Source organism: Aspergillus karnatakaensis (assembly GCF_047715665.1).
Source record: "Aspergillus karnatakaensis strain CBS 102800 unplaced genomic scaffold BJY04scaffold_23, whole genome shotgun sequence".
In the NCBI taxonomy this organism is placed as follows: domain Eukaryota; kingdom Fungi; phylum Ascomycota; class Eurotiomycetes; order Eurotiales; family Aspergillaceae; genus Aspergillus; species Aspergillus karnatakaensis.
In genome coordinates, this window is record NW_027395735.1 from 53,117 (window position 1) to 77,230 (window position 24,114).

General features: G+C 50.1%; 13 protein-coding genes across 13 annotated transcripts; 6 read left to right on the forward strand and 7 right to left on the reverse strand.

The window, feature by feature from the left end:
• The first annotated feature begins 1,255 nt into the window (after nt 1-1,255).
• BJY04DRAFT_55020 (vacuolar protein sorting-associated protein 26) lies at nt 1,256-3,600 on the forward strand. Its single transcript, XM_073720620.1, has 6 exons — nt 1,256-1,332; nt 1,388-1,758; nt 1,861-2,333; nt 2,400-2,424; nt 2,579-2,695; nt 3,103-3,600. The coding sequence occupies exons 2-6, from the start codon at nt 1,539-1,541 to the stop codon at nt 3,345-3,347; spliced, it is 1,080 nt and encodes a 359-aa protein (XP_073571371.1). The 5' UTR covers nt 1,256-1,332; nt 1,388-1,538; the 3' UTR covers nt 3,348-3,600.
• A 147-nt stretch (nt 3,601-3,747) lies between these two features.
• On the reverse strand, nt 3,748-6,935 carry BJY04DRAFT_55039 (uncharacterized protein). Its single transcript, XM_073720622.1, has 3 exons — nt 6,728-6,935; nt 4,762-6,589; nt 3,748-4,682 (listed from the first exon to the last, which is right to left on the reverse strand). Exons 1-3 carry the CDS (start codon nt 6,861-6,863, stop codon nt 3,977-3,979), a joined length of 2,670 nt encoding a protein of 889 aa, XP_073571372.1. The 5' UTR covers nt 6,864-6,935; the 3' UTR covers nt 3,748-3,976.
• A 10-nt stretch (nt 6,936-6,945) lies between these two features.
• On the reverse strand, nt 6,946-8,752 carry BJY04DRAFT_188351 (putative 2-oxo acid dehydrogenases acyltransferase). The gene is made up of 4 exons (XM_073711201.1): nt 8,542-8,752; nt 8,364-8,467; nt 8,235-8,306; nt 6,946-8,178 (listed from the first exon to the last, which is right to left on the reverse strand). The coding sequence occupies exons 1-4, from the start codon at nt 8,717-8,719 to the stop codon at nt 7,117-7,119; spliced, it is 1,416 nt and encodes a 471-aa protein (XP_073571373.1). The 5' UTR covers nt 8,720-8,752; the 3' UTR covers nt 6,946-7,116.
• A 213-nt stretch (nt 8,753-8,965) lies between these two features.
• On the reverse strand, nt 8,966-10,107 carry BJY04DRAFT_188352 (uncharacterized protein). Its single transcript, XM_073711202.1, has one exon. The coding sequence runs from the start codon at nt 9,894-9,896 to the stop codon at nt 9,177-9,179; it is 720 nt and encodes a 239-aa protein (XP_073571374.1). The 5' UTR covers nt 9,897-10,107; the 3' UTR covers nt 8,966-9,176.
• A 52-nt stretch (nt 10,108-10,159) lies between these two features.
• On the forward strand, nt 10,160-11,208 carry BJY04DRAFT_218011 (sterol desaturase family protein; the record flags this gene model as incomplete). Its single annotated transcript, XM_073716213.1, has 3 exons — nt 10,160-10,377; nt 10,447-10,952; nt 11,009-11,208. The coding sequence occupies 3 exons, from the start codon at nt 10,160-10,162 to the stop codon at nt 11,206-11,208; spliced, it is 924 nt and encodes a 307-aa protein (XP_073571375.1).
• Nucleotides 11,209-11,265: 57 nt separating this feature from the next.
• BJY04DRAFT_207381 (Zn(II)2Cys6 transcription factor) lies at nt 11,266-13,289 on the reverse strand (the record flags this gene model as incomplete). Its single annotated transcript, XM_073713851.1, has 4 exons — nt 11,266-11,576; nt 11,628-13,057; nt 13,112-13,166; nt 13,220-13,289. 4 exons carry the CDS (start codon nt 13,287-13,289, stop codon nt 11,266-11,268), a joined length of 1,866 nt encoding a protein of 621 aa, XP_073571376.1.
• A 367-nt stretch (nt 13,290-13,656) lies between these two features.
• BJY04DRAFT_55133 (phosphatidylinositol-specific phospholipase C) lies at nt 13,657-15,510 on the forward strand. Its single transcript, XM_073720624.1, has one exon. The coding sequence runs from the start codon at nt 13,961-13,963 to the stop codon at nt 15,404-15,406; it is 1,446 nt and encodes a 481-aa protein (XP_073571377.1). The 5' UTR covers nt 13,657-13,960; the 3' UTR covers nt 15,407-15,510.
• On the reverse strand, nt 15,511-16,779 carry BJY04DRAFT_55132 (mitochondrial 54S ribosomal protein uL10m). Its single transcript, XM_073720623.1, has one exon. The coding sequence runs from the start codon at nt 16,678-16,680 to the stop codon at nt 15,616-15,618; it is 1,065 nt and encodes a 354-aa protein (XP_073571378.1). The 5' UTR covers nt 16,681-16,779; the 3' UTR covers nt 15,511-15,615.
• A 181-nt stretch (nt 16,780-16,960) lies between these two features.
• Nucleotides 16,961-18,582, forward strand: BJY04DRAFT_55207 (anthranilate phosphoribosyltransferase). The gene is made up of 2 exons (XM_073720625.1): nt 16,961-17,380; nt 17,442-18,582. The coding sequence occupies exons 1-2, from the start codon at nt 17,057-17,059 to the stop codon at nt 18,408-18,410; spliced, it is 1,293 nt and encodes a 430-aa protein (XP_073571379.1). The 5' UTR covers nt 16,961-17,056; the 3' UTR covers nt 18,411-18,582.
• A 175-nt stretch (nt 18,583-18,757) lies between these two features.
• BJY04DRAFT_188360 (Rpo12/RPC10 RNA polymerase subunit family protein) lies at nt 18,758-19,304 on the reverse strand. Its single transcript, XM_073711203.1, has one exon. It carries the CDS (start codon nt 19,071-19,073, stop codon nt 18,864-18,866), a length of 210 nt encoding a protein of 69 aa, XP_073571380.1. The 5' UTR covers nt 19,074-19,304; the 3' UTR covers nt 18,758-18,863.
• An 81-nt stretch (nt 19,305-19,385) lies between these two features.
• Nucleotides 19,386-20,543, forward strand: BJY04DRAFT_55221 (DUF924 family protein). The gene is made up of 2 exons (XM_073720627.1): nt 19,386-19,829; nt 19,879-20,543. Exons 1-2 carry the CDS (start codon nt 19,474-19,476, stop codon nt 20,507-20,509), a joined length of 987 nt encoding a protein of 328 aa, XP_073571381.1. The 5' UTR covers nt 19,386-19,473; the 3' UTR covers nt 20,510-20,543.
• On the reverse strand, nt 20,544-21,712 carry BJY04DRAFT_55219 (DJ-1/PfpI family protein). The gene has a single exon (XM_073720626.1). The coding sequence runs from the start codon at nt 21,226-21,228 to the stop codon at nt 20,578-20,580; it is 651 nt and encodes a 216-aa protein (XP_073571382.1). The 5' UTR covers nt 21,229-21,712; the 3' UTR covers nt 20,544-20,577.
• Nucleotides 21,713-22,751: 1,039 nt separating this feature from the next.
• On the forward strand, nt 22,752-23,949 carry BJY04DRAFT_188363 (putative cell surface protein). The gene has a single exon (XM_073711204.1). The coding sequence runs from the start codon at nt 22,952-22,954 to the stop codon at nt 23,606-23,608; it is 657 nt and encodes a 218-aa protein (XP_073571383.1). The 5' UTR covers nt 22,752-22,951; the 3' UTR covers nt 23,609-23,949.
• Nucleotides 23,950-24,114: the final 165 nt, after the last annotated feature.

Here is a 24,114-nt window from a genome sequence, read left to right on the forward strand (position 1 = left end):
TCCGTTGAGATCTGTAACCTATGGAGCAGGTACAGTACCGCGTACGATTAGTCCAAAACATCATGTTGGAAGAAACTTTTCACAGACCAATCATTGTCAAAGATATGCTTTCAGATCGTGAGGATGCCATTATATACCCCCACGCTATGCCTGATTGGGAAGCTATGGTATTGATGGAATATCTTCGGAAACGAAAAAGTTTGGGAGTGCCGTACTTGTTGCTGGAAAAGGAGCGGAAAATAGACTTGCCTGTTTTCTCCATATTTCGCACAGAGCTCTCTAGGCGCAGTGTCACTGATCGGTAATGATGATGTCCTTCTGTTGCCGTCTGCAAGAATCGGGCCTCCACTTGCCGTAATGCTAATGCTGGCCTGTTGAGTCTTGAGTCTTAAGTACTCATCTCATGTCCTGAAACATTTTGAGAGACATACGGATATCGTAACACAGGCAGTCGAAGCAACATCTCGCTCAACCTGCAAAAGTTTTCCTATTTCGTGGTGGCTGCGGTCAGAGTGACACCAGCGCAAACGTGCTTTCCCTTATCTCGAATCCTGGTCAAAACGACTGGTCAGATTATTCCAGGACCGAGTAAAGAGGGGTGCAATCCTAGCTGCCATGCTCTTCTGACACACGTTTCCGAAGCCCCAGGTTGCCTGAAGCTGACGGGAGTCGGCCATCCAATTCCAAGTTTCCAACCCCATCGAATACGGAAGCCGGTCCATCATGATTGGCCGATATTGTGGCAGTTGGGTGTGGCTGAATCCGGGGAAGCCCGCTAAGCGGCTGAGAGCCTGAGATCCTTCAGGTGCATATCACCTGCAACTTCAAGCACGAGAATCCCGCAACAATTTTGTAAGCTGAACGAATGGCTCCGTGGGGTAATTTCAATCCTGTCGTATTCCTGCATGCCTTTGCCAAATGGGAGCCAAAGCATCCCGGCAGCATGCAGCGGAAATCGGTTTCCTCGGAGATTCACAGCCACACTCGGTTGCGAGTTGCTACCCTTCATCTGAGCTGAAGAGCACATGCCAGCTGGTTGGCGAGGAGCCTGGAGGAGCTTACATGCTTGGAGAACCCCGGATCTCTATGTCATCTGCTGTGGATAGATGATCAACAGGCCCCGTATGGCGTATTTGTTCGTCTTGAAAACCCCCAGTTGAACATGGCCGTTCTTGGCATTTTAAGAGGGCCATCGTTGGGTTTTTGTCAGATCAGGCCCTCGTCACACTTGATAAATATCAAGAGATGCAGAGATGGTTTGCCCAATCATGAAGTGATTGCCCCAAGTCCCCAAAGAGATGGTCTTTTTGTGTGATCTGCTTGATCATTGATGTGTGTGTTTCCTCTCTTGTTCGCCAGGCCAAGGCGCACGACTTACGTAATCCAGATATGCCACCGCCAGGCAGTAATGCGAGATGCCGTCAACCATCATGGGCTCATCTGAGCTTACGAGCTGCCATTGTTGTTGTCATTGTGGCTCTTCTGTCTATCTGGTGCAATAACATATAGAGCAGTCTTCACCCATCGGTTCATTCACCATGACATCCCTCTTCTTCTCGACCCCACTCGACATCGATATCGTCCTGGAAGATGGCGATGAGCGCCAGATGGTGGATGCGAAGCTGGACAAAGGCCACCGGGAGAAGGTACCCCTCTACATGGACGGAGAATCGGTCAAGGGTGCTGTGACTGTCAGGCCTAAGGACGGGAAACGGCTGGAGCATACAGGGATCAAAGTGCAGTTCATCGGGACTATAGGTACAGCAAGCTGGCTTCATCCGGTCGCGCGCGCAAGTCGCGAACGACTTATATCACTTCTATCGCCGTGACCGCAGGCTGACATGACTTCCGGCGGTACAGAGATATTCTATGATAGAGGCAACCACCACGAATTCCTATCTTTGGTCCAGGAACTTGCAGCTCCCGGCGAGCTACAGCATCCGCAAACCTTCCCTTTCAACTTCAAGAATGTCGAGAAACAGTACGAGTCTTACAATGGGATCAATGTGAAGCTACGATACTTTGTCAAAGTGACCGTATCTAGGCGAATGGCGGACGTGATTCGAGAGAAGGACTTATGGGTCTACTCATACCGCATGCCCCCAGAGACCAACAGCCCGATCAAGATGGACGTTGGTATTGAGGACTGCCTGCATATCGAATTCGAATACTCCAAGTCAAAGTATCACCTCAAGGATGTCATTGTTGGGCGCATCTATTTCCTTCTCGTGCGTCTCAAGATCAAACACATGGAACTATCAATTATCCGACGAGAAACGACTGGAGCTCGACCAAATGAGTACAATGAGAGCGAAACATTAGTGCGATTTGAGGTTAGTGATTGAATCGCCTTTGTGACTGTTTAAAGTATGTATGCTGATTGGCTTGGTCGGATCTAGATCATGGACGGGTCACCCTCACGAGGTAAGCTCATCGCACCCTTACTTAGATATGCTTTTCAGCCGCCGGTCGCCCTGAAACAAGCCCTCATTTGCTTCAGGGATCCTCTCAAGGATTCTAAGATGCTGAGAAGAATAAGGTAACCGTTTTGAGATTGACCCTTTCTTACCATCAACAGGCGAAACGATTCCGATCCGTTTATTCCTCGGTGGGTTCGATTTAACGCCCACATTCCGGGACGTCAATATGAAGTTCTCGACACGTTATTATTTGAGTTTGGTGCTCATTGATGAAGGTACGTTGACGTGTTTCCATGCCCGCATGATTTCCTTATCTCCTCGTTCCTGCAAGTCCGATGCAATGTTCGAAGTTTGCTTTGATCCTCTGCGTTGGCGCCGAGTATCTTACTCACCGCCAAAAATGCCCCTGCTCAATACGAAATACGCCTTGTATCACAGAGCAAAAGCCGTCGGCAATTGAACGACGGTTCTCGGACCAGTCAAAGTTTGGTCGCTTCGGCTCGGGTGCACGCAGGCACCATCCTCGGCCTCTCCCCGGCTGAGAACCCCCACGCTAGTATCCCTCACGTGGTGGTCTCCACTGTCCCCAGTTTTTCTCTGGTGGTTTTTACTTTACGCCTGCGTCATACTGTATTTTTCCCCTTTGAATTAACCCACGCTAACCCTCATCCCATATACATAGACGCTCGTCGCTACTTCAAACAGTCCGAAATCATCCTCCACCGTCTCGCTCCTGAAATCCCACCTACACCTGAGGTCGCCCGGCAGCAACAGATTCAGATGGAGCAAGCCGCCCAGCAACAACATCACCAGCTTCCCCCAGGTTCTGCTACCCCTGGTCCTGGAAGGGAGCACCCGAATAACCAGGCTGCGGCCAGCGCCAGCCAACCCATCACTGCTCAGCCAGTCCCTGCTCCTGCGGCTTAAAACAATGTACATACACACATTTCAGCTGTATGGGAGTAAAATCAGCAGCGGGTTTGGAATGAGCTATCGAGAGGCTCGTCCATCTGCACGATATCAGCCGAATCACCCTACCGACATATACCCCTACTACCACTACACATGTATATCTCTGTATACGTATGCTGTGTCTCTACCCTATCTTGATGATTGCTATTCTTTCTAGCCTGCTAGTTCGTCAAATAACTTTACTTTTCCAAACGTACTGGATTATATACTCAGTCTCGAATTCCCTCCACGCTTAGTGCCTGATGCAGGTCCGTAATCTTGAAATACGTCCTCGAAGAAAACATGTATTCAGGTGTTGATTCTTTTGTGGTTAATAAGAGCCTACGCCAATGTATATTGCTCTCTGGATTGGCCCATTCGGCGTCGGTGAGATTCCCCTTAAACAGATATCGCCTATAAGCACAATTGATGGAAATTAAGCTAGGTACTCTAACAGCGTTATGGTTGTGAACAGAAGCCAACCTCGGAGCCACCTCAACCCTCAAAGAGCATTCGCGGTGGCGTCATGGTCAGCGCTACGGTCATAGCAAACAAGAACAGATGCTGGAGACGTCTTTGGTCATTCCGCGCCTTCTTCGGCATCATCATTCGGAGCCGTCGCTTTTTTCCTCGTCATCCTCGTTCCTCGAACTAGCTATAGACACGATTGCGTTACTGAAAGGATCCCATGCCTCCAACTTGCTGTCCGCGCTGCAGAAAGAGCGGATCCAGACCTCAAATAGTTCACGAGACTCTTGGTCATCAAGGCTGATAGGCTGATCACCAGGAATTAGATTGACGATGCGGCGACGAGGATTTGTCTCTGTGCACTTCTCTGCTATTTTTGCACAGTGAGGTGACGAACCTGTCACCGCAACAGGATTAGCACGTTCGTAGACGTAATAAAAGAGCTTCACTTTTCTGTGGAATGCCACGACCACAGGTGCCCCTGCAACGGCTGGGTTATAGTACTTCGTTTCTTCCTCATTGGCACGGAGTCTCGTCACGGCATAGTCTACCATCTTCGCCCATTCCTCTGCCGTTTCGCATTGCTTAGGTCTAAGGAACATGTGTAGGCCGCTGCAGAACCAAGGCTCCATCACCAATTCCCTGTAACCCAAAGGCCGCAGGCACGGGAATCGAGCATTGTCGATGCGACTATAGCTGAATCCCTGGCTCATTCCTTGAACTAGGCTCAAGATATAGCGCCCAAAGGCATCTTCCAGAGATCCTGGGTAGAGATAGTCGGCTAGTTTGAAAAGTCTCTCAGGCTCAGGCCCGTTGGGATGAGAGCAATAATGGTACGAGACCCTAGCGGTCCGTGTAAGTCTAACTCTATCGTGATTTCGAGAGTGAGGTGTAATTTTGTGAGGGTGAGGCTAGCACTTACTGAGTTGGCATGTCTCTTTTCCCTTCGTAAGCAGGACGTTTGGGCAAAATGCCTGAGAGGGTGAAGCGCCATGCGTCCAAGATACTCATCCTATTAGGACTTTTTATTCCTATGATAGGGCTTAGGTTAACCTCTGCCTCGGTCTTACCATTACGACCGCACCGTCTGTCAACCTTGCGTCCGAATGTTGAGGTCATGATTTGATCCGTGGCCAAGTCTTTCAAAGTAAAAGAAGAAGTCAAGGGGTCACAGTCCTGACGTACTAGGGCGTAATCGTCATTCAACCGAAAGTTTTGGTAGTAAAGATTCCTGCAGCAAGCCGATACTTGGGCAAGGGCCAGGTACGTCGGGTGGTCAGAAAACTCCATGATTGTATTCAAGATCTCATTGGGCAAGACACGCGATCTGGTCGTTGCCAGATGTTGATTTGCGGTGGTGTCGAAGAAACGAATCAGTTTGATCGCTGCCAGGCCAGCTGCGTTATCGGGCCTTTTCAAGTCGAAAATGTCGACATCGTCGCAGGAGTCATAATCTGCGTCTTCCACATGTTGAAGATCTTGCTCAACTTCTTCGTCTTCTTCATTTCCTCCCTCGGTCTCCTCTTGTTCACCGATGTTTTCACCGGATCCAGTGGTTTCGACTTCAGTACCTACTCCAGCTCCTTCAGCGTCCTCAGTTTCTTGGACGAATTCCGCGTTGTGTCCACACTCCTGCGATTGCAGCTTAGAAGTGGACTGAAAAGATTTTTGCTCTGGGCAGTGAGAACGCGGCCCGTTGGCAAATTTTGACGACGTATCATCAAAGTATACCAAGTTCTCTATCGGCGATCTTGTGACCTGAATGACCCCATTCTTGCCTTTTCGAACATCAAGCAGAATAAAGTTTAGAATTGAGAAGACCGAAGCGCGAAAGGATGTCAACCCTTGGCTGAGGCCGCTCTTAACTACTTGAGCAATGGCGGCTTCGCTAAAATCCACGAGATTGATTCTTGGTGCCACAAGAACAAGGATATTCCCGAGCCAAAACGGGTTACCCTGGGGAGCTGATCCAGGCCGACCTCCAGGATTGCAACACTCATAGAGAAACCTTGGAAGTAGTGTTTGTTGACCATTTGTACCAGTATTAGGAAGTAGGTAAAATCCCTCTCTTGAATATGATCTGTTGAGCTCATGAGGAGATTTAAAAGTAATCTCACCAGCCGCAAATGAGAGGATGGCAAAGGCAATCTCTTGGAAGGCAAAAGATGCGGATGTCCACTCAGGGTAGAAACCGTCGATGAGGTCCCGATAATTGCCGCAAACAGCGGAAATTGCCTTGACAAGAAGAGCTTCTCGTGAAGGATTCTTTGATACAGAGTTGGATAGATCCACAATATTGTGCAACCCATGGTCAATCGCGAAAGTTCTGTACACTTCCCTGAGGGCTTCATCGACCTTGATGTCGTGGGTAAGAGTGCCCACAAGGTCTGGGGGTGTTTTCTTATCCAGGATCCGACGTCCACGAGCGTCTGTAGCCAGGAATTTGTCCCAACCAGGATACTGTGAAATCATGGAAAGCTTGAAAGCAGCCGCTCGGTCAACCACAAAAAGCTCACGATCAAGGTCGATAGTGTATGTCCATTCAATGAAGATATTCAGATCATCAGCCAACAGGGTCTGAGTTGGGGGCCCATCAAGTCTGTCGTCTAAAGCGAGATAGCTCCGGGTGTAACGCTCACTACGTGAGGCCAAACCTCCAGGCTGGCCGAATTCTGGAGAAACACACAAGATCTGACTCTCGAATTGATGAGTGAGACGGGTATACGTTTGTCGCAGCTTTTCCAGCCATTCTAAAGGTAAGAGTCAGCATAGATCAGGAACATCACAAGGTCGAAGAGCCCGAGCAGAAGCACGGTTGGGCATTTGGGCTATACGAAAGTGTATAAAAGGACGGATAAATGACAGACTCGGCGACACGGTGTCCTCACCTTGGTATTTCTCAGAGTCCTTGGGGATTAGAGCAATTATGGCGTCTCCAAGGCCATCAGGGTAACTATCCCAATGGTTATAGTAGACATAGATTCTACCATTGCAACGGATGAAAACCAAGCCTCTGGTACCCATGATGACGAGCTTTCGTAAGGCTTCGAGAATCAGAGTTCTGGAGGGGCAGGAGGAAGAAGGACGACGGATTTGTTTGTGTTGTGTTGTGTTTGGGTTCGGAGGGGAAGCTGCAGCCTGCCACCTGCGAATGGTCGCCTAACCAGAAACGAATTCCATGCCTGCCTTCGGCCAAGTTACTCTGGATAAAGGTAATTTCATCATGATCTATGTACATCTAAACAGCGAAACGAAGAGTTCCCCCAGAGCCATCCAATCAACGTAGACTCAAGAGCATACGCTCTGGTGACTCGATAAGCTCCTTGACTTTACTCGCCATCCTGGCCATCGTAGCCCCATCCACGACCCGGTGGTCTGCACTCCAACTAAAGTTCACAACCTCACTCTTCGCTACATGACCAGCTTCATCGAAGACAGGTATCGTTCGTGCCCTCCCGATACCAAGAATAGCCAACTCCTTGTCAACAATCACCGGGCTGACGTATGTGCCTCCAATGTTTCCGATATTTGAGACTGTGATGGTGCTGCCGCTAAGGTCAGCAGGTGTGAGTTTGCCATCCTTTCCAAGTGCACTTAGGCGTGTGATCTCCTGGGCTATCTCCAGGATCGAGCGGTTTCCGACATCCTTGATGTTAGGAACAATTAAGCCCTGCGGTGTATCCATGGCGACTCCGATATTGTGTCTTGGACGCATGATTAGTTGCAGCTTGTCATTGCTAGTGTCTAGTCTAGCATTGAGGATTGGATATTCGTTGAGAGCGAGAGACACAGCTTTTACAACAAATGAGAGAAATGTGATCTTTGTCGGATCCGTCTTGTCGTTGGCGAGGCTCCTTCTTAGAGCTGTAATGTTGTTGATACTGAGCTCGTCGGCGTAGCCGAAGTGCGGAATTGTCAGTGAGCGTGTCATTGTCTTGAACATCTGGGATTGGATAGGCGTTAGATTAACGGCAGTATCTTCCTGTTTTGATAATACTGGAGCCGCTGTAGGAGTGTCCCGCGCTGCAACAAATCGTTGGATATCTTCTTTGAGCACTCGTCCATCCTTCCCCGTCCCGGTCACGTCTTCGATGTTCACGCTCAGCGTCTTCAACAAACCTCGGACAGCCGGGGTAGCGAGCGCAGCGTGTTTCGACTTCGGGACATTGTTAGTTCTAGTCGCGTCTGAAGGTGTTGGTGTCGTGACTGGCGCAGGTGGCTGGGGCTCTATATCTAGCTCGGCAGTTGTGACTGGTGTCGGAGAGGGTGTTGGGCTCAAAGCCGCTGCAGGATGGTCTTCGGGATACTTCGCGTCGTCAACTTCGATATCGCACAGTGCCTTGGAGAACTTGTTAGTAGCTATAAGAGCGGCAAGCAATTAATGTATATCCTTACCCTTCCCGTGGGAACGGTATCGTCCGCTTGGAAGTGTAGCTTCTTCACAATACCCTCATACCTCGAGGTTATCTAATATATATATCAGCTCGGGCTCAGACTAGCAGACCAGGTATAATAGAAACCGACATCATCAACTGCTTTATCGGACTGGTATTGGCAAAGAGGCTTCCACTCTTCAACCCGGGCCCCTTCCTCCACATACCACTGAATTATTTGAACCTCCGTTATCCCTGTGAACCGCAGACGAATTAGCGGCTGAACAGGAAATGAAGGTGCAATAGGGCATCAAAAAGTAGAAGCTCACCTTCACCAACATCCTTCAAGACCTGTGATCTAATCCCACTCAGCGCCAACTCAGCGTGGAAATTCCTCCGAGGAAGGCATATCGTTGGCGATCGGACAATGCTCAAGGCTGTGCGGGATTGGGTGGATGTCCAGGCTCTAGAAAAGCCCCGACTGCAGCGTAGGATATTCATTGCCATGTCCAATGTTACGAGAAGGTGAAATTGCAGCGGAAGACCTCGAAAGACAAGAAAGACTCCCTGGACTCCTTCTTGTATCTCCCCGCATTTGCGCATCTAACCGCCGATTGTAACCGACGCATAGCGGACAATCACGTGGGTCTCTCCGCATTCTGGGGTGACTGTTGGAGAGAAATCACGTGCTGCTGGCTCAAGTATATCATGATGAGAACGGGTTCAATCGTTTACCTTGTGAGCAAATTATAGCGTAAAAACAGGTAGGATGCAATATCTAGGACTATTATAGCACAAGAAACTGCTCATGATTAGCTACAGCCCCGATATTTCGCATCTAATCTATCCAATAGGTATGCATAATGCCTTTAAAAAAAAAAAGAAGAACCAGCTCAACAACCATAAAACCGACTCGACCATCATCTCACAACTGACTAAGGTAGTTTCCTCAGATCCTGCCGAGTTACGAGCATTCTTTTTGACTCGCTGTGAATCGTCCATTTGCTTGCCTGATAAAGTCGTCCCTAAATTCTTTAGCCAGGTCTCGGGCATTCCGGTAGGCGGCTAGACCCTGCTGATATAATTCTGGACTAACATCCAAAGACCACCTCCAAACCTGGGTCATCACATAATCCGTGGAACGGCCTTGGTTCCTGGACTCTGTAGGGTGCGTCACGTAAATCCCAAGCTGTCCCATATGATAAGTACAAACTATAGTATAGGCTTTGTTATCATATCTGCATCTACCCCCGTCCGCAAACTGCTGGAGAGTATGCATGGCTCTTGCCCCTAACGCACCATCATAACAAGCCTGACGAATAGCCACAGGAACAGACCCATAATGGCCTGTTGCCTCAATAAAAAAATTTGGTGCCACTGGGCGTTTACAGTCCAGTGAGGGCATAATCAGTTTATTTAGCTGCTTTCGAAGAGCGGGCTCTAGCTGGCTGTGTCGTGCGCCGTGGTAGCGATCAGGCTTTGCAGGAACTAGGCTGCCATCGGTCAAATAAGCAAGATTGTCATCCAACAGCAAGGGCACCTGAAAGGCCATTAAGCTTGGGACCATGAGGTGAGGGAGGCTGAAATCCGGCGCTATAGTGAGGCGCGCGGGAGGTAGGAGGGATATGATGGTATTTGGAATAGCGTCGCGACACTGGCTTTGAACATTATGGCTACGCCTCATCTACCTAGGGTACAAAAAATATCAGGAGAGAGTCGAGCCATTCGGACCCAGGCTTAACCGGCATCTAGGTAGTAGGTATTCCCCGTGTGGGTGAATTCCACAGTGAGAAAGTAGGGAGGTATTCGCCGTGTAGGTATTTCCCGCTGTAGGTAAACCCCAGTATAAAATGAACAAGGGTCGCAGTCGTGAACAAACATTTCTTCTTCCTTTTTGAAAATAAGACAAGCCCCCTGTGGAGTACTTTGTTGTATTCAATACTCACCATGGACGTGGTTCTTGACGTTTTAGACACATTTGCCTTCGACTGGCTTTACGCAACTGTCTTGCCAGCGTCAAAACCAGGTACAGGTGATATCCAAGGGACTTACAATCAACATGTTGGACTGTACGTTCCTTTACGGCCTTCCCGGTATGTGGAGGCCAGCATATGGAAGCGGGACAATATTGCACGACAGTCAATATCTCTGTTCTTGATTGCTTGGTACGAAACCCCATATCCAGTGCAAAAGTGCAAAAGGACGTACTGATTAAAGTTGCCTTCCTTTCGCAGGATATTTGCCATAGCCATGTACCTCATCGGTAGCACGATTGTCTATCACACGATGTTCGACAAGAGGCTCCTGCGACACCCACATATCTTGAAAAACCAGATGCGGCAAGAGGTTCGGCAAGGCGTGACATCCATTCCCATTATCGCTGTTCTCACTGCACCCTTTTTCCTCGCTGAGATACGTGGTTGGTCCAAATTATACGACTTCGCGAGCGAAGCTCCATTTCCCGCGTATACATGGCTGCAATATCCACTGTTTGTGGCCTTCACAGATTGCGGTATTTACTGGATTCATCGGTATGAGCACCACCCGCTCGTATATCGCTGGCTTCATAAGCCTCACCACAAATGGGTCGTGCCGACGCCATTCGCAAGCTATGCCTTCCATCCTCTAGATGGCTGGGCGCAAAGTCTTCCATATCACATCTTTCCATTCCTCTTTCCGCTGCAAAAGAGCGCCTATTTAGGATTGTTCGTCTTCGTCACGGTATGGACGGTTCTGATTCGTAAGTGCTGCCTGTGCCTTGAAAGATTATAATGGCAACAATCTGACGCGCAATAGACGACGGCGAGTATATTTCGCATTCCGCAATTGTCAATGGGGCAGCGTGCCATACGATGCATCATTTGTACTTCAATTATAACTATGGGCAGTTCATGACTCTGTGGGATAGGCTGGGCGGCACTTACCGACTGCCCAAAGAGGACGGTTTCATTCAAAGGGAGAATCTCCAAGCGCAGGCTGCCCATAAGGATGAATAAGGTGCCATGTCCTGGTAATATTAATTTTGGAATGGCGCCACGCTTGTCATCCCATGCCTAGCGCATTGGGCCTCTTCTGTATCGAGTACACCATTTAATAAATTCGTTTAATTTTCCCAGGTCATCCGTTGCAGCGCTTGTCATGTCCAAGTAAGGGTGATTCGTTCCGAGCTTTGCGAGATCAAGGGTGGCCGTCAATAAGAGCCAAAGCTCCTCGGCGTGTTTCGGATAGCCGAGATGTAGCTTCCGCTCGTTGTTCGCAGATACGAGATCCCATATCTGCTTCCAGTTGTTCGCCGCGCATTTGATCTTTTCTAACGGAACCGTGAAGAAGTCAACTCTCGCCATAAAAGCAAGGGAATTCAGTGCTGCGGTCATGATATCAGAAAATGTCAAAATAGAGTTATCAAGCCACATACCATAGATCATGATCAATAAATGCTCTGCAGAAAGCGAGGGTCTGGATGAAACAGGGCCAGCCCCCGGATTCTCGAGTAGGAGCTGAATTGCGTCCCTTATTGACGGCAGCGGGATTTCAGTTCCATGCTCTTTGAAAATGCGATTGAATATGGATACATTTTCCGCCTCCCACAATTCCGTTCTCCAAGGAAAAGAGCAGTCCAGCTCAAATACGGATAAAGTCGGGCGATTTTTGAAGCAGAGTGTAAGAAACCCATCTGCAAGAAAGACCCAAGATGCAAGCCGTATACAAACTTCCTCCGCAACCATTTCTCTCCATTTAATATCATCAGAGTCACCAAGCGTGGGCGGCACCGGCCGCTTCAGTTGAAACATCCCCAAGCAACGCATAAGAGAAACCAAGCTCGGATGACGAATAATCCGAATTCGACGCCTTGTCTCAAGTTTTTCCTGTCCAAACTGAAGCATCTCCATAATCAATGCAGCTTGGATTAGCTGAATCGTAGGTTCGTGGCGAGTGAGCTCATTTGTCGTCACAGCAGTTTGGGAAGACAAGGCTGTAACTTTCCGGAAGATGTACTCTTCTGCCACATCAAGAATCCCAGGCAGTAGAGCTGCTTCATTAAATGTACCACTATAAGTAGCCCCCGCCAAGAACACTGAAAGCAGGAGAGGATTAGAAATATTGCCCGGATCAAAAGTTGGAAAGTGGACAACAGGGAGGTGCCAGTATAGAGAGTGAAAAAACACAGAGATGAAGGTGCCGATGCTGGAGACCGTCAAAACTGACGCCAAATGGCTAGCCTCAGGTAGGGTTTGCGTGTTCTCAAGCTCGTCAGGCTTCATCGACTTGGAGGTTTCCACAAGCTCGAGCATCAGTTCGTCCAATTGCCCAGAGAGTTTCGTAGGAGTAGGACCATAGATCAGAAAGTCAGCGGGGATTATATCATCTGTGATCAAGGAAGGCTGAAAGAAAGAACCGGCGGGTGAAAGCCCATCAAGCCACCCCGCCATGGAGTCGAGCGGTATCAATGCGTCTTCAAGGTGGGAATACAAGGTTTCGAGATTCCTTCGGACGGAAGACTCTGCAGTTGTTCCAATAGCAAGCCTATCCTTTTCAACACAAGGGTCTGTGAAGTGTCTGAGAAAGGAAAATTGCGAGTCAGTTGTCCTCGAGCTAGGAGATTGTATAGCTGGAGACAAGGGCAGGTCTGCCGGGCTGGAAGCCCCTAAGGGTAGTGGTTGCAATTCGAAAGTGCAGGCCGTTCCGGTAGAGTGGCATCGCGAGCATGGAGTATTTAGGTCGCAAGCTCTTTTGAGAGAAAAACATTGATCGCAGGATTGCCTTTTCCTCCCCGGCCTAGCTGCAGGGACAGGCTGCTGGTTGTGTACAATAGCACATTTCTTGCTATGCCGTCGAGCAACCTCTCTATGAGATAATGGTTAGAGATATTTCAATCCTATACAAGATTGGGATATATACGGTTTCAAGAAAGTCTTTTGGCAAAAAGGGCATGCAGAAGCGGCCTGGCCGGTATCTACTCGACAGTCAATGGTGAGCGAAATCAGAGTTCAAGTTCAGGATGCTTACGGGTCACCTCGTGGCGCTGCAAATGAGCCTTTCTCTGATAAGACTTGTCACAATGCGAGCACCGGAACATGATTCCATAGTCGGTTCATCTAACAATGACATTGGCTGCATGAGAAGTACAAGTGGAGATGGATGCATGATGCAGATTGCTTGGGAACAGTAGATGCCTCTACACGATCATGTGATAGCCGCTGAATCAGCAACCACGACAACAGTCGTAGAAAAGCAAATCTACTCCGTGGATTATGAGTTAGTGATAGAATGGGTTTCGAAATTTCAAGGCTTGAGTTATCTGTCTATTATGAAATGCAAAATGATCAGCTTGCTGTCTGAAAATGCAGGGAGGAGAGCCTTCATACAAGGCTATCCGAATGCGGGCATAGCAACAGCAGCCCCTCCCCCACCATCAGCTGGAAAAGGAGGTCCAGCTTCAAGAGCAGTTCGTGATTCACCAATCTCGATCGGATCTGCGTTGGTTTAACCTTCCGGTAGGTTTTATCACACTGGGCTGAAAGGAATTGCTCGTCTTAATTGGTGCCCCGCCCACCGTGGGCTGTTTAGTGCAACAATAACCACGGATCTTTGGAGCCTAAAGACTCGACCACAGCTGAGCTTCATCCCTCCAGCTACATATAATTTCAAGCCTTCACCCTCCAATTGTCGAGGCCGACACCTGTGGACACAAATCAACTCCAGACCATTCAATTCGTGAAAGCGTAGCTCGCGATAGCTAATATCACCATGGTGGCCGAACATTTGACCATTCGGAACCTTTCTTCCACGCCAATTACTCTGAAGCGCATTGAACGCTTTCGCGCCCCTGAGAAGCCTCGTGATGTTGATATTGGTGCCCTAGCCAAGAACTTCACCAGGCTGGTGACCAATGTTACCCGTGCTGAGGCGCCTGTTGCCACCATAGATGAAGAGTCGAGGCCTTTCGGACACAAGGATGTTGATATCCATATCGAACCCTTCAAGTCCGTTCGCACTGATCTCCGATCCTTCATTGACTCGGAAAAGGAGAGGATTCGCTGGTTCTTCGAGTCAAAGGGCGAGCGGCACCAAATTCAGACCCCGGTGCCTACGACCGAGACTGCGACAATGAAGCCGCTGAGCAAGGATGCGAAGCTCAGATTTACTGGCATTTTCTCGCCGGCTGAAGCTCACCTGGCTGTCTTTTCATCTGCGAACCTTAACTCATGGATGCGAGAGCTTAAAGATGACACCCTGCTCTCGTCTCTATCCATCCCGGGAACACACAACTCGCCAACCTGCCATGTCGCGCCCCCATCAGTCCGCTGCCAGGCTGTCGGCCCACGAGAACAGCTTAGAAATGGCGTTCGATTCTTCGACATTCGCGTGCAGCCCAAATTCCCCGAAGATGCTGGCAAAGACGAGCTTGTTCTCGTACACAGCACCTTCCCCATCTCACTGACAGGAGATAAATACTTCCGCGATCTCGAGCGCGAAGTCAACGATTTCCTGGAGCACAACCCCTCTGAAACGCTCATCATCTCACTCAAGCGCGAGGGACCCGGTAAGCACACCGACGAGCAACTCAGCCGCATTATCCGCGACCATTACGCCCGCAACGGAAGCAGGTGGTACACGGAGCCCAAGATTCCCACTCTTGGAGAAGCCCGCGGCAAGATCATCCTCGTCCGCCGCTTCAACATCCTCGAAGACCTCAAGAAAAGCCACGGCGGCAAAGGCTGGGGCATCAATGCAACCGGGTGGGCCGACAACTGCGAAAACGCAACCTGTCCCAGCGGGCAAATCGTCATCCAAGACTTCTACGAAGTGCTCGAGACCGAGAACATCGAAAAGAAGATCAGATTTGTTACCGAGCACTGCAAGCGCGCTGGCCAGACAAGCTACCCCTTTGGTAAGCTTCCAGGACCCGACGCAACCAAAGCTCATCCATTCTATGTGAACTTCCTGAGCGCAAGTAACTTTTTCAAGCTGGGGACCTGGCCGGAAAAGATTGCAGAGAAGTTGAATCCCGCCACTGTTGATCATCTGTGCAGGAGGCATGGTGAGAAGGAGGGAGCGGATTGGTCGACTGGAATCTTGGTTACGGATTGGGTTGGTTTGGATGGGGATTGGGATCTTGTCAGGGCTGTTGTCGGTTTGAATGCGAAGCTCATGCTGAGGCAGAAGAAGCAGGACAATAATGACAGGGATTAGATGGGGGGTTACGAAGAAGTTGCTGTTTGATACCAGGGAGAGTGGCTTATACATGTTTATGATGCCCAGAGGATGATTATAATGTGTAGGAAGTTTGATATTCAGGCTAAAAGAAGAGGGTCTCCTCTAGAAAGTAATCATGATCTTTACAATGGTGTCAAAAAATACAGGTCCTTATGATACAATGCAACCCAGCATCGAGCCGTAGCTCATTCCGACTTCTTCTCTCCAGCAGTCTCGCCGGACGCCTCCTTCTGCTCATCCTCCAAAACACTCCGCCTGCTCTCAAGAGTGAAGTACAGACTCTTGCTAGCTCCTTGTAGAGTGTTCGTGAGGCTGGATCCCATGCTCTGGAGAGCCATGACAAGTTGAGCCCGCAGGCCGTCGATGCCACCCTCAATGCTAGAGACCCATTTCGTCTGGTCAACGTCGAACACCTTGTCATCGACGCGCGCAGCGAGAACGTTCACTTTGCTCAATCCGTTCTGAACAGGGAATTCGTGCCATTCTGGGTTCTTTCTTCGGGTGGGCTGAGGGAAGCCGAATGCCTTGGGGGCGAGAACGGTCAAGGCCGCCTGCAAGTGCTCTGGGGTCATGTGTGGGAAGGAGAGCACGGCGATGGGTCCGACAAGAACGGCGGAGAGAGCATGCTTGCCCTTCAGATTGCGGACGGCCGCCTGCGCGGCACGCGAAAGGTCATGTGTCAATGTCGGGTCGTCTCTGGATCCGGAAAGCAAGACTTCGGAGGATGTCTGTGTAGCCGGGTCGACTGCGCTAGGGGGCTTGCCCTTTTCAATGGTCGATTGCGAGGGTCGGAAGTGCTCCACGATACGAAGGGCAACTTCGAAGATGCTGGTCTGGATAATTTGGACCTTGATATGGGGCGCCAGCGCTGGGACGGTGCGGTCTTCTGAAGCAATTTTCGCGTCCACTTTTTCCATTGCCTTGCTCAGTTCTCGTCGGATAGCAGCCCATTCTACTGACTGAAGGTTATCATGTTGAAGGAAGACCATGAGAGGTGTGGTGCGAATAAGGGAGGTGTATTGTCGGAGAAGTTGAGAGCGTCGTTGCTCGGGACTGCGGTGAGAAGGCGGTTGAGAGGGAGGAAATCGGGCAATTGGAGCCGGAGAGATGGTCATTTGCTCGACCAAGGGAGCAGGAGTCGTCACTGTACTCGCATATCGAATTGAGGTAGGGATGTCGAATTGGTAGAGGAGCCTTTGGCACCGGGGTTGAGGAACCCGTGCGTTTGCAAATCGTAACCGCGGAGGCATCGTATGATTGTGAGCAGAAAATTGAGAACGATTATTGTTTCAAAAGACAGGGTTGCTGAGTACTCCGACAGCGAATAACCCGTCTGATGCGAATGTAATGGCAAATGGGGGCATCAGCACTTTCAGATCGGAGAAGACAAAAATCGCGAATGCTGATGTCCAGAAAGGGACTAGCTGAGTTTACAAGCGGTGTGGTTCTGCCAGGCCCTTGCTCCGAGCCATGCCGAAAGAAGTAAATATGTGTCACCGGCGATCCTCAATAGTTCAGACAAAGTCCTTATTTAAAGCCGGTTCCCCTCCTGCTGAAGGTGCTTGGCTTTGAGTCATCATTCTCATAGGCATCTTGAGCCCATACACTTGAAGAAGCCAAATCACAATGGCCTCCCCAACTCGCCAAAAACCGGAGACCGTCTCTATTAGTCCCCTCCTCAAGAAGCTTGCATACCCCGCGTCCGAAGTCGCAGTTGAAGCTTCAGAGATCGCATCGGCATTCGCATTAATCTTCGAGGACCGTTTATCAGACATTCAAACTGCAGCCCTTCTTACTCTTCTGCACTCGACTCAATTGGATAAAGATGCCGAGGTCATTGCGAAATGTTCTCATCGCATGCGGGAGGCTGCCCGTCAAACCGACCGGGATGCTCTGAGGAAGGCAATCCAGTCTCGCGGCAAGAGCGAAGGAAATTATAGAGGTGGACTGGTAAGTGTACAAGCAGACTGCCAATCCATAGACTATTCTGACGCCCAGGTCTCCGTCACAGTGTGACATTGTCGGAACAGGCGGCGATTCGCATTCTACCTTCAACATCTCCACAACCGCATCCATCCTCGCCTCTCCTCTCCTCGTCATGGCCAAGCACGGAAACCGCGCGCAAACATCTTTCTCGGGATCCGCCGATGTGCTCAACGCGATAACTCCTGTTCCTCCCAAGATTGGTGCTGTCACCTCTGAAAACCTCAGCCAGGTCTACGCCGCGTCAAACTATGCCTTCCTCTTCGCTCCGAACTTCCACTATGGAATGATGTACGCCGATAATGTGCGCCGAAACCTCGGACTGCGGACAATATTCAATCTTATGGGCCCCCTCGCAAACCCAGTCGACTGGGCTATAGAGGCCCGTGTAGTAGGTGTGGCGTACAAGGGCCTTGGTAACGTCTTCGTGGAGGCACTGCGTCAGAATGGAGTCAAGAAGGCCCTTGTTGTATGTGGTGAAGAAGATCTGGACGAAATCAGTTGCGCGGGAAAGACAAACTGCTGGCAGCTTACTGAAATACCCAACCCCGATTTCGACGAGTCAAAGGTAGACGAGGCGGATGATGAAGACGACGAGTACGCCGTACCGCGCACCATCGCCAAAAGGGAAGAGTTCCAGTTAGAAGCGGCAGATTTTGGTCTAGCGAGCAACCCGCTCAGCGCTGTATATGGACGGAAAATGCCGAAGGATAATGCTGCTAAGCTTATGTCCATACTTCGGAACGAGTTACCGCGGGATGACCCCATCCTGAGTTTCGTGCTTATGAACGTCGCTGCGCTTCTAGTTACCTCAGGAGTTTGTGAGTCAGACAGCTCTAATATGGGACTTGGTGATGATGGCCAGGTGATCACAGAACGTGGTCCCGGTGGTGGACGCTGGAAGGAGGGTGTTCGGCGTGCGCGCTGGGCCATTGAGAGCGGCTCGGCTCTTAAATGCTTTGAAGAATTCATTGAAGTCTCAAACAAGCTTCAATAGTCTCTTCTCCGGTTTCGAGCCCTCTCTAATCAATCGAGATACTCCACGCGATGACGAGTACTTGGATACTGAACCATGAAAAAGTGATTGGGTATATAAATATCGTCGGACTAAATCATATTGGACGCTACCCGGGAACTTTGCTCATGAGCGCCGACAGAACATCAAGCCCTAAAAACTTCTCCTTGCAGCGAATAACCTTATCGTAGCTTCAGTTATGAGTCCCGACACTTTATGCTCAGCATGCAGTCCCAACTCCCAAAGCGCCAACGAATGCACATAAATCGTAATCCCAGCGGGACCGTTAACGGTCTACCACAGCCTCAAAAAATGCCCCCCATCGCTCATCGCGCCTCAAACTGAACCATACTAGAACACCAAGAGTCAGCAATTTGATCAGACGAATGTTCTTCTCCCTGCCGCAGAGGCAGGCAGGATCGAGAGAGAAAAGACTCACCGCTTCGTCCTCTCCTTGTACAGCACACGATGCCCGCACTCCTTGCATCGAATCTGGTCTCCACGCTTGAGCGACACGCGGGCGTTACATTCACCGCAAAGGTAGGCAACGATAGGGCCGTCGAGAGAGCCGGAGCCGAGGTTGTCGTTGCTGAAAGCGTTCTGGCCGCCGCCGAGGGAGGGCACTTGGTAGGCTTCGCGAGACATTTTTTCAAAGGTAGTAGATGAGCTTCGAGAGCACAGATGCGCTGTTCAAGTGGACTTAAATGGTCAAAAGCGAAAGACGGAGGTGGGCGGGGATGTTGCTGTCGCTGATTTCTTTCTTGGTGTTGAGGATCTTTTTCTGGAAATTTAATCAGGCCCGCCCCAGGAAGATTTACCTTTCTGCCTGAGGCAGCACGAGTCTCTGCTATGTAAGCACGGTGCTCGAAAGGCCGAAGCCCGAGATTATGACGTACTACGGCCGAGCTTCCTAAATCGGAGGCTCCTCTGACGAACCATCCCCAGATTGACAGGGATCTATCATCTGGCATGGTTTGAACTCCGAATAAATCGGATATATAAGCTTCTTACTACCATCTGACTCTCAATTGTTATTTTTCCAGACATGTTGCCTGTACTCCGGTCCAAAACACCTTGCAAACGACTATTTTCCACTACTCTTCGGCCTCGGATTGCGCCGAGAAGCACATTTTCTCCTTCGATCTCACCTAGAACGCCTCCAATTGCTACGTCAATTCGTAGAGTTAGAGCTGTGCATACCGGACCAATTCAGCCAAAGCCAGCAAAGATGTCAAACGAGCCAAAGGTTGACCTATCGACTTTCCTTGATCCGTCATTACCAAGCCGCGTCTACGGCCTGTGGTTCCAGCATATAGCAGACGAGCAACATCTGACGCTCCCTACTCAGGAGGCGTTTCAGCGTTGGTTTGCCAAGGATGCTGGATTTGACTTGGAATGCGCGTGAGACAGCCATTGCCTTCTACATACCTATACCTACTGACACGGATAGAACCCAATTCAAGCCCATCCTAGCAGCAATCCACCAAGCTCGCCCGGAGTTACAAACAGAAGCTCAAGTTGAAGCCCAAGCTGAGCAAATTCTTGACCTGGTCAATCCCAGCTCCGCACTGGACTGGCTAGGCCTAGTTGTATTGCTCGACCAACTTCCGCGAAACTGTTACCGCGGCGAGGAGTCGGCGCTCGTTTACACGTTCTTCGATCCTTTGTCCAGAGCAATTGCTCTACGGGCACTTGACCAGGGAATTGATTCCTCAAGCCCGGATGTTCGATACCGAATTACCCTGCGGCAGTGGTTCTACCTCCCGCTCATGCACTCGGAGGACTTGGGCCACCAGGATATTGCGTTGAAGAAGTACGACGAGATGAAGGAGGTCGTTAACCGGCTGCTGGATGAACAACCAAGTGGGCTAAGCGAGCAGGAGCAGGTGTACCGTGAGACTCTCGCGAGTAACAGAGAAGCTGCCCTGAAGGTCTGCGAGCAGAATTCCAAATTCCAGAAGGAACACCACGACCTCATTGCCCGGTTCGGACGGTATCCGTATCGGAACCAGGTTCTTGGGAGAAACCCAACGCCTGAAGAGGAGAAGTTCTTTAGAGAGGAGAATGTCTCGTTCGCTTGATCTCCACACACCACATCCCACCTGTACATACATCCACATATAAACATTCAAGATAAACAGGCACATACTCAAGCCAACCCATACAAGCCCGCGAACGGGTCATCCTCCGCATCTTCATGCCTCGTATACTCAATGATCTCCCCAATACCCCTGCCAACCTCCTCCCCATAAACCACCCCAATCCAGCTCAAAATCAAATCAATCCCCGCACTCACTCCAGAGCTCGTCCAGATATTCCCATCAACAACCCACCTCGCCTTCGCAACCCACTCCACCTCCTCCCTCCAGCTCGTCACATCCTGAAACGCCCTCTTATTCGTCGTCGCCCGCTTCCCATCCAACACCCCGGATTTTGCAACCAGTGCCGACCCCGTACAGACCGTCGCCAACCATTTCAGACTCGGGTAGACATCTGCAATAAACTGGATTGCACCCTTGATGGGCTCTGAGTCGAGATGTCTGGTGCCGAAGCCACCGGGGACGAGAAGGAGGTCTAGTTCTGGCGGGGAGGAGAATGTATGTGTGGGCACGATGGATTGGCCGAGGGCGTTGGGGAGGTTGGGGTCGCGGGTTGAGACAGGGTCGAGAGTGTGCGCGAGGATTGAGAGGGTGAGGGGGTGAGTGCGGGAGAGGATGTTTAGGCAGTCGATTGGGCCGAAGGCGTCGAGGGCTTGGAAGCCGGGGAAGATGAGGAGGCCGATGCGCAGGGGGGTGGTCATTTTGTTAGTTCTTTGGGGTCTCTTTGTTGGCTCTTGAGGATGGAATGTGAATGATGGTTTAGTGGTTCTGGGATTGCGAGGGTAGATGTAGTGATGAGGGGTTTCATAGAAGGTGAGGGGTTGAGGGGGGGTTATATAGTAGTCAGGCTAATGAGACCGGGCTCTGCATAAAAAGAGCTTCGGGTTTTTGTTTTGGGACTGTAGACGGGCTGATTCTGGATATCTGAGTCATTCAGAGGCATTCACTCGCCAGAGGATTCAGGTCCCAGTGTAGCAATTTGTTTTGAGGTCTTGGAGATGCGAATTGGAGACGTAGATCTGGATTTGGAGATTTTTAGGGCTTGGTTAGCGCATTGGAAGATGCAGATCACGCCAATAGAGCATAATTATTGCTCATGGGATTTCTTGGTTAAGACTAGGACATAAGCACTAGAAACTGATCTGGTCGGATGTTGAATTGTCCGTTCTCATCCGGTACAGCCGACGCCCTTAAGTGAATATTACGGACTTTTCGGCTGAACTCGGACAAGGATATTTGAGGACCTGGTTGAGGGTTACATGGAGGAATCCATGGATGCATACCGCCAGATAGTAAAGGAACGGAGGCTGCGTAAGTTAGGGCTATGCAGACGTAGCTCGAGAAGCTTACCTACCCATCCCATCACTATCTTTTGATAGCAGGATGTTGAGACACCTACTTGCTTTCTCTTCCTATATCCTCTACATATATTGCCGCTCGAAATATCGAACAGGTGGGGATGGACTGCATAGAACGAGAATCTTTTTACTGGGTCCTGATTAACAGCTGGAACCACACAAGGTAGGCCTACTCTGGTCTACATTTCCTGAGTATGAAGATAAAAACTGTCTTTACTACTGGCTTCCGATTCCCCTGAGCGCCCGGCATATGATTCTCCCAGGTTGTTCTCGCCCTCGATTCGATCTATCCGTTTGAAGTTGCATCTGGCAATTCGCCGAAATCACTGAAGTGTAGAAAAGTTAGGATATATAATTTGGAAGAATTGAGTGACGTCTGCGAGCCTCTTCTCCTATAAGCTTCCGGTCGCGAGCCACTGGTAACTAATGAAACTAAAAACATCTTTGCTACTTCAGGTCCCCGAAGTAGAGGAACTTGGTAAGCCGCCATTGACGTACCTCACCAACAGAGGCTAATATTTTCCCATCTTTGAGCTCTGATTTGAGCGGTACTGAGTGACCACCAGAGGTCTCGCGGAGAGGCCCATGAACACATACTATCTCGCTCAAAGATGTCTTCGCAGATAGGTAGTACCCCTTTCTTGGATGTACAGTATTGTCTAACCAGATCGAAATCCAACCCCGGCCCGGAAATTGCACCTTTGACTCGTGGCGCGGACTCTTTTTTTGGGCAAGCAAAGCCATTGGGGCGATTTCAGCCTCCATCGGAGTCCATCCAGGGTTTTTGGCGCTAAAAGAGCAGCAGCCTATTCTAGGCTCTTTTTAAGCTCCATTCGCCGGGTCTCGCCCAGACAGAGTGGATAGTATAAAAACCACCAGCTGTTCCTGCCATAAGAGTCCACCTCTCCCATCGATCCTGCTCGTCTCCCTCCTCTTTTCTGTGGCTGTCCACTGTCCAGTCGTTCACCCCATCCAGTCATTCTTTCATCCATTTTCAATCCATTCATTCGTTCAATATCCAATCTAACTTTGAAGTCATTCGCTATTCTATCAAACAACCACCGAGATGAAGTCCACCTCACTTTCCCTTCTCTCAACCCTCACTCTGCTCGGCCTAGCCTCCGCGAAAACAGACATCGGCGGCTGCATCTCCTCCGCAACCACCAACCAATGGCACGAAGCGTCGATGATCTGGTGGGTTCCTGATACCGGCGAGATCTGCGAGTTCCTCGACTGCGGCGGTGGCCGCGCACCTCCGAAGACCACCGTGCCAGGTTGCCCGCAATACACGGGTACTGCAACCTATGAGCCCAGGTACATGGACGGGTACGGGCCTGGCGCTGTGGCGACAACGAATGAAGCGACTGAAACGGCCAGTGTTACTGCAATTGCCGAAGAAGCTGTTGTTACTGATGTGGACACCGCGGAGGGCGACGACAATGAAAACATCCACGAAGAGACGTCAAGCGAAAGCGTCGTCAGCCATGGTACCCTCTCTAGTGTGACGATCACCAAAACGAGTGAAACCGTTTCGTCGACTATTACCCCAATTGCGAGTTTGACTTCTGCGGCGGTCACGTCGACCCCCTCGCCGTCGCCGAGTGGTGCTGGTAACGGTACGGAGCCTGGAACTGACGCTTACACTGGTGACAATGGTGTTGGGTCTTTGCGGTTCAATGCTGGACTTGGGGCTGTTGGCTTGCTTGCAGCCTTGATGCTGTGATCTGTACTTTCAATATTCGGTGATGGAACGGGGGAGAGCTTATACTGTTTTGTGCTATTCATTCTGATCAGGCATTGTACTTATTAGCATAGATACTGATACAAAGCGTCCTATCGCGTTGGTCTTTTGCCTTCTTTATCTTCTGCGCTTCCTTTTCCACCCGACACCCTGCATGCATGTCGAAGGCGCGAGCAATGAGGTCCTTTGCACTTGCGTGAATAAAACGAACGTCAAAGGAGGAAGGCGCCATCGAGATACCTAGGTACAATTCAGGAAGACCAGGAAGCGCGAATGGCCTCCGCCGACATCACCACAAAACAAGTTCACAATTCTCCAACCTACTCATGTTTAGAATGCACACCAGAGGCCGACCAAAACACACAAAGGCCACACACAACACAATTTGTAACCAAACTCATCCGATTCCCTGTTAATCCCTCCCCCATAACTATCGACTCCAGCTGTCGACCTCAACCATGAGATTCCAAAAGAAAAAAGATCGTGAC

What these genes read in the sequence shown, in the direction of transcription:
- BJY04DRAFT_55020 (XM_073720620.1), top strand. Translation starts at nt 1,539, where the DNA reads ATGACATCCCTCTTCTTCTCGACCCCACTCGACATCGATATCGTCCTG. An exon ending in GCAGTTCATCGGGACTATAG is followed by an intron (nt 1,759 to 1,860) that starts GTACAGCAAGCT and finishes CCGGCGGTACAG; the next exon opens with AGATATTCTATGATAGAGGC. An exon ending in TTTGGTGCTCATTGATGAAG is followed by an intron (nt 2,696 to 3,102) that starts GTACGTTGACGT and finishes CCATATACATAG; the next exon opens with ACGCTCGTCGCTACTTCAAA.
- BJY04DRAFT_55039 (XM_073720622.1), bottom strand. Translation starts at nt 6,863, where the DNA reads ATGGGTACCAGAGGCTTGGTTTTCATCCGTTGCAATGGTAGAATCTAT. An exon ending in GGACTCTGAGAAATACCAAG is followed by an intron (nt 6,590 to 6,727) that starts GTGAGGACACCG and finishes TCTTACCTTTAG; the next exon opens with AATGGCTGGAAAAGCTGCGA. An exon ending in AAAAGAGACATGCCAACTCA is followed by an intron (nt 4,683 to 4,761) that starts GTAAGTGCTAGC and finishes ACGGACCGCTAG; the next exon opens with GGTCTCGTACCATTATTGCT.
- BJY04DRAFT_188351 (XM_073711201.1), bottom strand. Translation starts at nt 8,719, where the DNA reads ATGGCAATGAATATCCTACGCTGCAGTCGGGGCTTTTCTAGAGCCTGG. An exon ending in CCGATAAAGCAGTTGATGAT is followed by an intron (nt 8,307 to 8,363) that starts GTCGGTTTCTAT and finishes TATATATATTAG; the next exon opens with ATAACCTCGAGGTATGAGGG. An exon ending in ATACCGTTCCCACGGGAAGG is followed by an intron (nt 8,179 to 8,234) that starts GTAAGGATATAC and finishes AAGTTCTCCAAG; the next exon opens with GCACTGTGCGATATCGAAGT.
- BJY04DRAFT_188352 (XM_073711202.1), bottom strand. Translation starts at nt 9,896, where the DNA reads ATGAGGCGTAGCCATAATGTTCAAAGCCAGTGTCGCGACGCTATTCCA.
- BJY04DRAFT_55133 (XM_073720624.1), top strand. Translation starts at nt 13,961, where the DNA reads ATGGTGGCCGAACATTTGACCATTCGGAACCTTTCTTCCACGCCAATT.
- BJY04DRAFT_55132 (XM_073720623.1), bottom strand. Translation starts at nt 16,680, where the DNA reads ATGCCTCCGCGGTTACGATTTGCAAACGCACGGGTTCCTCAACCCCGG.
- BJY04DRAFT_55207 (XM_073720625.1), top strand. Translation starts at nt 17,057, where the DNA reads ATGGCCTCCCCAACTCGCCAAAAACCGGAGACCGTCTCTATTAGTCCC. An exon ending in GAAATTATAGAGGTGGACTG is followed by an intron (nt 17,381 to 17,441) that starts GTAAGTGTACAA and finishes TCTCCGTCACAG; the next exon opens with TGTGACATTGTCGGAACAGG.
- BJY04DRAFT_188360 (XM_073711203.1), bottom strand. Translation starts at nt 19,073, where the DNA reads ATGTCTCGCGAAGCCTACCAAGTGCCCTCCCTCGGCGGCGGCCAGAAC.
- BJY04DRAFT_55221 (XM_073720627.1), top strand. Translation starts at nt 19,474, where the DNA reads ATGTTGCCTGTACTCCGGTCCAAAACACCTTGCAAACGACTATTTTCC. An exon ending in GGATTTGACTTGGAATGCGC is followed by an intron (nt 19,830 to 19,878) that starts GTGAGACAGCCA and finishes TGACACGGATAG; the next exon opens with AACCCAATTCAAGCCCATCC.
- BJY04DRAFT_55219 (XM_073720626.1), bottom strand. Translation starts at nt 21,228, where the DNA reads ATGACCACCCCCCTGCGCATCGGCCTCCTCATCTTCCCCGGCTTCCAA.
- BJY04DRAFT_188363 (XM_073711204.1), top strand. Translation starts at nt 22,952, where the DNA reads ATGAAGTCCACCTCACTTTCCCTTCTCTCAACCCTCACTCTGCTCGGC.